Source organism: Mizuhopecten yessoensis, unplaced genomic scaffold (genome assembly GCF_002113885.1).
Source record: "Mizuhopecten yessoensis strain PY_sf001 unplaced genomic scaffold, ASM211388v2 scaffold11165, whole genome shotgun sequence".
Lineage (NCBI taxonomy): Eukaryota > Metazoa > Mollusca > Bivalvia > Pectinida > Pectinidae > Mizuhopecten > Mizuhopecten yessoensis.
This window is the reverse complement of record NW_018408912.1, coordinates 1,377,068-1,388,041: the sequence shown is the minus strand read 5'-3', so window position 1 is coordinate 1,388,041 and position 10,974 is coordinate 1,377,068. Positions and strand designations below refer to the sequence as shown.

The following is a 10,974-nucleotide window of genomic DNA, read 5'->3' as shown; positions in this document are numbered from 1 at the left end:
AAATGAATGTTTGTACATAACCAGGGTCATTTAGGACCATGCAGTCCTTTGTAAACTTAAAACTAATACCATTGACTGCGCAAAGCTAAATATCAACACTAGACGCCGAATTCTGAAGATTTCCAAAAAAAATCCCGTAGAATCGTGAGACACCTTTATCACCGTGTTTGACCAAGGTCGAGCGTTATCTACAACGATAGGTGTGGTATAGGGTTTGTTAGGCAGTTGATGCTTCAAGAGACCGTACTTCTCTCCTTAGTGTTTACGTTAGCAGAGAAGGCGACGGTCTTTTAACGTAAATTGTCCGGTGACGTCACGAACGGCTTCCTCTTTCTCATGATCGCGTAAGAGCAGCATGTGAGGTATACTAATTAAGTAAAGGTATTCAGACACGTGCGTATTGTAATTGTCAAAACAGACACCCACTTGTGTCAAGGCCGCGTTATTGGTAAAGAAGGCGCTTAAACTCTGGACTATGTGAGAACACGCAAAGGTTCATATAAAGTCATATTAAACTTAGTCGAATGATGTTTTACCAACATTTTACAATACCTTTCTAAACGAAATGTTTGACTTTTCCTATTTGGATACCTTCACATTTCAAGCGTTTCTGTGTTATCATTGGAGCTTACGTCTAACTCGTAATAAACTAATAAAACGGCAAACCCAATGCAGTTTTTCCGTATGTACATGTAAATACAGTATAAGCCACGAATGACAAGGTTAGGCATATAGAAAATGATTGACTGAGTAACGAATAATTCGATAACAACTCAGCTTTTTCTATGTGGTTAAGCGATTTTTGTATACGAAGCTAAGTCTGGGGTGAGATTTCTTTGTTATTACAGCCACCTAATTGGAACAGGGTAATGGAAACCTATTACAGGTCATTACAGTAATTGAATCAATTTTAATTTGTCATAATTTCCGCTTCTGTCGACGGAACTTTATATGTAAGATAGTTTAACAGAATGTATCTATTCTATGTTCATGGATACAAACCGAACATTGACAATGTAAGAGGTTTAATGTTTATTTAAATCTGTATCGTTTCCCTTCAGGTGTTAAAGCTTGTCCGGGGATTATAAACTAATATAGGTCCTTTCTTCACTAACGTTTTGTGAATGGGCCCGATACACTTAAACATATACTCCTATTGTAGTGTCTATATTCTTTCTTGATTGACAACCCCTGTTATTTTTCAACCCAATGACAATATCTCCAAGCCTCCCACATGAACCAAGTTGACCTCTTGACCCCGAATATACTTAATGTTTCCCCAATGATAAATCTGTGGTCATTGAAGTTCGTCCGTAAACTCACACTCACATAAAAATATACAGGTGAAAACATGACGTAAAGAGACTGGAAATCCACATAACAATGCTACTCCAGTTTTTTGTGTACACCGGTTCCGTCTATATAAACACGTGTGATTCAATGTAACAGTCATTCCGACTCGAACGGATCGGGTTGACACTAGCGTCAGGACAAGGAACACGGAACAGAGCCACACCAGCTATATATACGGCTATAGGGATTCACTTTGATATTTGGTTTATATCTCAGATAAGGTAAACAACCAGTGTTGAGATAAGTGTTACACTTTTGTAGATATAACATTAATGTGCGTGTAATAGGTTATAGAACTAGGCCTGGAAATACTCGTAAAACAGGGTACAGACCAGTCGCCAGTCGTGCTCCAGTGCAGCGGTTCGCGTGTTAAACCCATTAGTGGAAGCACTACTTACGACATTAAAAAACTTGCCCAGCCGGCCATTAGAAGATGTTTGGTAAAGGCGGGAGAAACTTGCACACTTTAGTGTGGGGATGTTTGTATGTAACATTTTGGATGTCACTTCCGGTAACTACAGCACCACTGACCGTTCCGGAAGTGGACCATAACAAACCGACAGCCAGAATATTCGTACATGTCCGACAGAGGCGGTCCAAGCACTGGGATTTCTGGCAGCTCAATAGTAGTATGTATAATGATGGTCATATTTATAGTTTATTGAAGGGCTGCTTAATACATCTTAACCTAGTTGAATTATTGCGGTCGTCTCTTTCTAATGCTAAGGTTAGTGCTTGTGTATAGCCACTTTGGAGATTTCTATAAAATGTTTGGTCAGATTGAAATACGACTTAACTTTTATATATAACTGTGTACTTACCTATTTATAACTCAGCAATTTCTCTTTCAAATTGCCGTTCATCATTAAATATCTGAATGACTCAATTACGCTTGTGCACCTTATCATAAATAAAGAGGTCATATGTATACAGAGTATTCACCCGGGGAAGTCTCTATTCAAATAGTGATAATTGGATTTAAGTCTTATTAGATAGAGATTGTATACCAGCTCATTATACAGCGTGTTTAAGATACGGAGCACCTGCAGTTTTTGCTGAGTAATGATAGAAGTACGTACAAAGGACAGTTGTCTTTTGTATATAAAAGACGACGTGCGCTCAGGGATGTTTTCTGCCCAAGATGTGCAGATACGAATTCTTAACATACAAGATGACATATTAGGGAAAGGGCCCTGTTGCGTGCTGTGTAAGAGCTATCATCACTGTGAATCACATTTCAGTGTAGGCCAGGTCGATACTGATCTGTTTACTAAAGAGAATACCGTAGCGTTTAATACGTTACTGCAAACAACTAACGACTTGAATGTATTTTTAAAATGCTTTAAATACTTTCGCATGTATTCGGCAATAACCCTGTACGACGTTCGCCTAAGTGGGGAAGGCAGTGGGTTCTGTCCCCAGGCCGGGACATACCTAAGTTCTTAAAATGGTAGTTGTTATACACCTGCTTTGCGTTCAGTAGTTAGGATAATCCCAACAATACAAGTGGTTAACCCGTTGTCACTATGATGTGACCGGTGCTGTGTTGGGTACCTTCGGCATGGTGTTTCAGTGAGGTAGCACTCTAAAGTCGGCATCAGATCGGCGCTATGGTAAGGAGACAATTACACCAACATACCCTGCCTCCAGCACACACGCATTCATTACACACATGGAGACACGTCCATAAATGACCTAGATTGTTAATAGAACATTAAACAGCAAAACCAAACTGTCAACATGGTTACTATGTTTCTAGTGGCTCGGTATAAACCTTTCCATATTTTGAAATGTATTAAGAATCTTTTAAAAGACGGCGTATAAATCAAACACCCGTACCATCTGATCCAGACTGAAGGCACGGAATCTCATTTATCAACATTCTATTATAATGGAGGTTTCTAAATGAACATTTCTCGCAAAGTCAAAAATTTTAAATTGCTGTCACCTGTCACTGTAACTGGCTGCTTTACGACACCTGTACTAGTGAGGGACTGGTTTGACGTATGTCATACCTTATTAACCCCTGTCTAAAGGAGACATGCTCTGATGGCCCCTTGATGAGTTTTATAGAAGAGAAAATGGAGCAAGGCACATTATTGAAAGTAAAGTTAGTCCATCCCTGACTATGTCGAATGGATCTGTCATAAAGAAACCATTAAACTGTAAATAGCTCGGTGTGGAATTTCTTACGAAACCGAACCAACAATTAAGTTTTAATTAGCAAGGACAAGTTAGTCATACTGAAAACTTCTAAATAAGGGTAAGCTCTGTTGGAAACTTCTTTATAAGGGTAGGCTCTGTTGGAAACCTCTATATAAGGGTAGGCTCTATTGATAATTTCTATATAAGGGTAAGCTCTATTGATAACTTCTATTTAAGGGTAAGCTCTATTGATAACTTCTATTTAAGGGTAAGCTCCGTTGGAAACTTCTTTATAAGGGTAAGCTCCGTTGGAAACTTCTTTATAAGGGTAAGCTCTGTTGGAAACTTCTATATAAGAGTAAGCTCTGTTGGAAACTTCTATATAAGGGTAAGCTCTGTTGATAATTTCTATATAAGGTTAGGCTCTGTTGGAAACTTCTATATAAGGGTAAGCTCTGTTGGAAACTTCTATATAAGAGTAAGCTCTGTTGGAGACTTCCATATAAGGGTAAGCTCCGTTGGAAACTTCTTTATAAGGGTAAGCTCCGTTGGAAACTTCTTTATAAGGGTAAGCTCTGTTGGAAACTTCTATATAAGAGTAATCTCTGTTGGAAACTTCTTTATAAGGGTAAGCTCCGTTGGAAACTTCTTTATAAGGGTAAGCTCCGTTGGAAACTTCTTTATAAGGGTAGTCTCCGTTGGAAACTTCTATATAAGGGTAAGCTCCGTTGGAAACTTCTATATCAGGGTAGGCTCTGTTGGAAACTTCTATATAAAGGTAAGCTTTGTTGATATCTTCTATATAAGGGTAAGCTCTATTGATACTTTCTATATAAGGGTACGCTCTATTGATACTTTCTATATACGGGTAGGCTCTGTTGGAAACTTCTATATAAGGGTAAGCTCCGTTGGAAACTTCTATATCAGGGTAGGCTCTGTTGGAAACTTCTATATAAAGGTAAGCTTTGTTGATATCTTCTATATAAGGGTAAGCTCTATTGATACTTTCTATATAAGGGTACGCTCTATTGATACTTTCTATATACGGGTAAGCTCTGTTGGAAACTTCTATATAAGGGTAAGCTCTGTTGATATCTTCTATATAAGGGTAAGCTCTATTGATACTTTCTATATAAGGGTACGCTCTATTGATACTTTCTATATAAGGGTAAGCTCTGTTGGAAACTTCTATATAAGGGTAAGCTCTGTTGATATCTTCTATATAAGGGTAAGCTCTATTGATACTTTCTATATAAGGGTACGCTCTATTGATACTTTCTATATAAGGGTAAGCTCTGTTGGAAACTTCTATATAAGGGTAAGCTCTGTTGATATCTTCTATATAAGGGTAAGCTCTATTGATACTTTCTATATAAGGGTACGCTCTATTGATACTTTCTATATAAGGGTAAGCTCTGTTGGAAACTTCTATATAAGGGTAAGCTCTGTTGATATCTTCTATATAAGGGTAAGCTCTATTGATACTTTCTATATAAGGGTACGCTCTATTGATACTTTCTATATAAGGGTAAGCTCTGTTGGAAACTTCTATATAAGGGTAAGCTCTGTTGATATCTTCTATATAAGGGTAAGCTCTATTGATACTTTCTATATAAGGGTACGCTCTATTGATACTTTCTATATAAGGGTAAGCTCTGTTGGAAACTTCTATATAAGGGTAAGCTCTGTTGATATCTTCTATATAAGGGTAAGCTCTATTGATAATTTCTATATAAGGGTAGGCTCTATTGATACTTTCTATATAAGGGTAAGCTCTGTTGGAAACTTCTATATAAGGGTAAGCTCTGTTGATATCTTCTATATAAGGGTAAGCTCTATTGATAATTTCTATATAAGGGTAGGCTCTGTTGGAGACTTCCATATAAGGGTAAGCTCCGTTGGAAACTTCTTCATAAGGGTAGTCTCCGTTGGAAACTTCTATATAAGGGTAAGCTCCGTTGGAAACTTCCATATAAGGGTAGGCTCTGTTGGAAACTTCTATATAAAGGTAAGCTTTGTTGATATCTTCTATATAAGGGTAAGCTCTATTGATACTTTCTATATACGGGTACGCTCTATTGATACTTTCTATATACGGGTAGGCTCTGTTGGAAACTTCTATATAAGGGTAAGGTCTGTTGATATCTTCTATATAAGGGTAAGCTCTATTGATAATTTCTATATAAGGGTAAGCTCTGTTGATATCTTCTATATAAGGGTAAGCTCTATTGATACTTTCTTTATACGGGTAGGCTCTGTTGGAAACTTCTATATAAGGGTAAGGTCTGTTGATATCTTCTATATAAGGGTAAGCTCTGTTCAATGGTATAAGCTCTATTTATACTTTCTATGAACTAAAACTCCATGAAACCCTATAATTTATCAAAATACAATATCAGATCTTTTAAAATCCAACAATTTACATCCCTTTTGTAAACATATTTCTTTGCACTTATGTATATTACTCTCAATAGCGGGGTATGTCATGATTGAGGGACGAACATACGACTTGTGATTTGAGTGATTTATCCTCAGTGATATATAACACAATGTGTTCTCGTATCAGACAAATATTGACCCCCACTTTGTATAAGCACATGGCGTCCGCGGTTGTCCTAGTTCAGTGTTTAGACAAGTGGTCCAACGATGGGGTCAACATATCTTGACCCATGACATTTTGATACGAAACACAAACACAAATTTGAACACGAATGTAGCATTGCTTACTGGCATTTATGTCGGTCCGTCACATGTGTCAAAGATAACCGGTTCCTAACTTATATACACAATGGTCAAGCATGGTTGATGAATTGTTAGAAACATAAGATTGTGTTTATAGGCCAACGGGACCAAATCACACTTAAGTATGGCATAGAAAGATGATTTCTCAATATATGCTGCCAACGTTTTAATTACGCTTTCCCGTTTAGTTTACTCACTGACTGTCCTCGGATGTTTTTTGCTGTGTTCGTCACTCGATATGATCATGTATATCTGAGTAACAATATACACATTAGCGGTTAAAATGCTGCTGTACCATGGTCAAAAATTCATCGCGATCTCCGAGTCCACTAACACCCGACTTTAAACTATCGGTATAGAAGATATCTAACTTTTTACAGTACCTATTAACACGTTCTTTATCCCACTTAAAAACAACTATTTGTATAAAGTGTTGTAGAAATGTGTGATAAAATCAACTGAATTGAGCATTTCTATCCTCTGTCCTTGTGAGATATAAAAAAACATGCTTGTCCCATCCCTAAATGTATACAACTCTACAACTATGTTCATGTCATTCCACGGAAATACATTCTCTTACCTGCGAGTTGTCACGTGACCAGTGTATATGTTTTACCTGTATTACTGATCAATCACAGTCACACATTGACGTCATATTTCTTATGACTAATTCATTGATAAGACCATAGAAACGTGAAGTTGTTATAGAATGTGATTACGCAATCTAAACACCTTAATCCCAAATCAACATATTGTCCGTGACTTTTATCATACCTAAATCATAAACAGTATAAACAGGCTCTTCTGTGTAATACGCACAAGGTTTATGTTCAAGAAATATATTACATGTACAAGTAACATGTCTTGATTTATAATAAGACAATAAAGGTACGGATTCAGGAGGTCCAACTGTTATAAGTTATTTGTCGCTCACCATACATGTAAATGTCTTTCCGTTCTTTTCACAGATGTCTGTCCACCATCTTTATGCGTCTCGTCTGACGAAGGTGGAGAAGATCCGCCAAAACGCCCGAGAGGTACCGGTAAGTATGTCGTCACATGATGACGTCACTATCACCTGTCGAACAAGTTCAATGTATCGATACTTTTAGAAATCTTATACTCCAGATAGTCTGCTAGACTAATTTCGGAACATTTATTTTGTTTTTAGGCGGGAGTGTGTTTTACAATGGAGACATTGTCCTGGACCCGTACTCGGAACAAATTATATTCGGTTCGGGCCAAGGGCGTCGAACGAAGCGAGCCACGGTCCGGAACCGCGACAGTTTGTGGAAGGATGGCATTGTGTATTTCCTGTTTGACAGTGGAATAAGTAAGTATTAGTAAGCTTTACTGGTAACTTTTCCAGTTACTGTAGAACTGAGTTACTAAGATTTTGGTTAACAACAAATAAGGTTTATTGCCGTTAAAACAACCTTTGAAATAAGACAAAGGATAAAAAAACATCAAAGATGACGAGTTTTTTTATGAATAAAAACCGGCTTTTTTCGCTCTTTTCCCACTTGAACAAGGCGAACAAGAGACTGATTTGACATTTTCCCAAAATCGGTTAGCTGTTTATTTCAGTCTAATATCTCAAACGGAAGGGATATTTAAACACAATGCGAGTCCATTTTGAAAAACGCAATGACTGAAACTTAGACGTAGGAAACATTACCGTTTATAACCATTAAGGTGTTCTCGGCTTATTAAAACTGTGACTAAGTTCAGCATCCCAATGACCCGGACAAAGTACTCTTTTGGGTTGTGTGTGTAAACTTATCAAAATTCTTCTTCCGTGAGCACAACTGTTTTCAATAAAATGTCATTTTTATCATCGCAATCATTTCTGACGGGATAGATAATTTACAGAGTGTGGATAATGGTCTACATAACAACAATACATCTACTCCGATACTGGTCTGTTGTGTGTCAAACGGCTAGTAATTTAGGCGTTATAATACAAAACTATAAAACCTACATGATATACGTGTATTTCACGCTCTGTTCACAAACGGAATGTACACCCATATCACCGACACCATCTTTGTTGTTTCCTTGGTGGACCTATTTTATATAAGTGACGTGACACGCCTGGAATCGCCCTACTAACCACACCGGAAATAATCACTGCGCTCGTGGTATCCGGAAATGGCGGTTTACGAGCTCGAGGACAGCAATGATACTGTTAAACTCATCGATGAAAAACCTGTGACTCTCGTACTTATTGACCTCTTAGGAAGCATTTAAAATTAATTAATTTATCGTCCTTTTGGACGGTAAATTCGAGAATATTTCATACGTATATATTTTAACATAAACCTATCGGTTAGGTCATTGTCATTTTTGGGCGCTTATTTAGTTTGTAGACAGAGAGGAAAATGACGAGCACGTATAAAAAGTAATCAAACAGACCTGCAACAAACGCATAAAAGTAACAAAAATGTATGTTGAATTTCCTTTTCAGTAAGTCATAAATGTTTATGTACATGTATGTATTTGTAGACCCCCTTGCGAAGAGAGCAGCCAAGCGCGCCATGAAACACATCAGTCAACGCACATGTATTCAGTTCAAGAAAAGGACAAAAGACACCAAAGATTACGTGCGCATCATAAGTGAACCTGGGTAGGTACACACATTGCATGGTAATAACATTATATAGATTGTTTTATATACAAAACAATATTTCAAAATGAAAAACGTCATTTTTCTGATTATTTAAGATAATACAACTTGCTCTACAAAACATGATCTTGATGTGTGTCCTTGATCCTTACAGGTGTTGGTCCAGTGTCGGGCGTCAGGGAGGTGAACAGAAATTAAGTCTAGGCAGGGGGTGTGAACGGGAGATCGGAACAGCCATTCACGAGCTGTTACACACAGTAGGCTTCTGGCACGAACATGTGAGTATTTGATATACGAATAAATGTCTGTATGTGTTTTCCTTTCTATATATTGGGTGTTAACATATTTGTGCCTCGATAGGTAGTTTTACGTTGTAAATATTACCGAACCATTTGTCTGACGTAGTTGATCAAAACACAGGGACATGAGAATTTGTTACAGCTATATTTTGACCTAAACTAAGGTGTTCAGAGTAATAATACGAGAAGGGCAGAAAGCTCGCGTTGTCGAAAAGTCGACCCTACCTAACTTTCTTGCATCAAAAACAACATTTCTAGTTGATCTACGGGAAAATGATTAGTACCGTTGGAAAGACGGATACTTTTTCTTTTAAAAGTCTTCTATATATGTACGTAAAATGTATTCTCCTTCCGCGGACATTATCTCCGTTTCCTCCAAAAACTCACGCCATTTCAGAGTTTCAAAGTTTTTCGCAGTAAACGTGCCACTTTTTTTGGTATGAAAGAAGTTGAGGTCAGCGTATGCCGAGACCCGTGGTGTGATTGGCTGGAAGCGCAGCCATTTTTTCGCTAAACCAACCAATACTGCATGTTTCGGCACGCGCTGACCTCAACCTCATTGATATTAAAAAAAGTGGCACGATGACTGCCAAAAATTTTGAAACTCTGAAATGGCATAAGTTTTTGGAGGAAACGGAGATCATGTCCGCGGAAGGAGAATACATTGTACGTGCATATAGAAGACTTTTAAAAGAAAAAGGATCCTTCTTTTAGCTGTAACAAATTAAAAGTAACTCACTAAACAGTTTTACAATGTTTGACTATGATTTCCCGTATATTAACTTGCTTGTGATAAAATGTAAAAAAATCCCTGGCGCATATTGTTATTAACTGTATGTATTTAAGCTGACCCCTTATAGTTGTTGGGGTTGGGTTAAAGCTGTGCAGTAGCAAAATTAAAATAAACGACTTAGAAGCATATGATCAGCATGGTTTGGGATTCCTATCGTACTAAAATAGACATTAAATATTACTTAAATGTTTGAACTGACATTTATCAAAGACTTGTAACATAGACCACAAAGTAGGCCTACTCAGTGGGATAATTAAACATAAACGTTTTCGAAATTCCCGATAATTATCTACTGAAGTGTGGAGTTCGTCTGTCATAGCCATGGATAGGGATCTCGCGGTGTAATGGCCTGTTCTGGTACACTGTATCGCGGAATCAGCATGTGGGTGATAACAGATGTTGAGGGACCAAGAGAGAAGAGGTATCGGGGTTGGATGGGCGCAGCACCGCGGGTATGTGTAAGACATGTCCAGGGGGAGAGGGACGCAGTGGAGTACCGGGGACGAGAAATATCGGAGGGGAGGGACACAATACCGCTGGTACGTGTAACACAGGTCCAGGAGGGAGGAACGCAGTTTAGGACCAGGGAAGGGAGGGCGCAGTTTAGAACCAGGGAAGGGACAGTGTCCGGGTGGGAGGGGCACAGTACAGGACCAAGGGATGAGCAGTGTCGGATGGGAGGGACACAGCACCGCTTGTACATGTAACACAGGACCAGGGGAGGGAGGGACGCATTATAGAATCAGTAGAGAAGAGTGTTAAACAGGGTCGGGTGACTGCCGGTATATGTAACACAGGGTCTGAAAAGGGATTGAGTGACGCTTTGCCGGACCAGAGGAGGAGATATGTCGGGGTGGAAGGGACAAAATACCTCTGGTACATCTAACGCATGGCCAGGGAAGGGAGGATAGCAGTACTACAGATGATAACACATGTCCAGGGAAGGAGGAAAACAGTACGTGGGCAGGAGGAGGAGAAAGACGCAGGATAACTCTCGACAATATATCGCCGGGGGG

The 10,974-nt window shown here is 38.6% G+C and overlaps 1 protein-coding gene across 1 annotated transcript in view; it reads left to right on the top strand.

Annotated features, from left to right (window-relative positions):
• Positions 1-1,466: 1,466 nt before the first annotated feature.
• Positions 1,467-10,974, top strand: part of LOC110467213 — a 15,487-nt gene continuing 5,979 nt past the window's right edge. Inside the window, exons 1-5 of the mRNA XM_021524220.1 lie at positions 1,467-1,982; positions 7,209-7,283; positions 7,412-7,573; positions 8,746-8,866; positions 9,021-9,144. Of these exons, the coding sequence (XP_021379895.1) occupies positions 1,787-1,982; positions 7,209-7,283; positions 7,412-7,573; positions 8,746-8,866; positions 9,021-9,144 (678 nt within the window). The 5' untranslated portion in view covers positions 1,467-1,786. The remainder of the gene's footprint in view (positions 1,983-7,208; positions 7,284-7,411; positions 7,574-8,745; positions 8,867-9,020; positions 9,145-10,974) is intronic.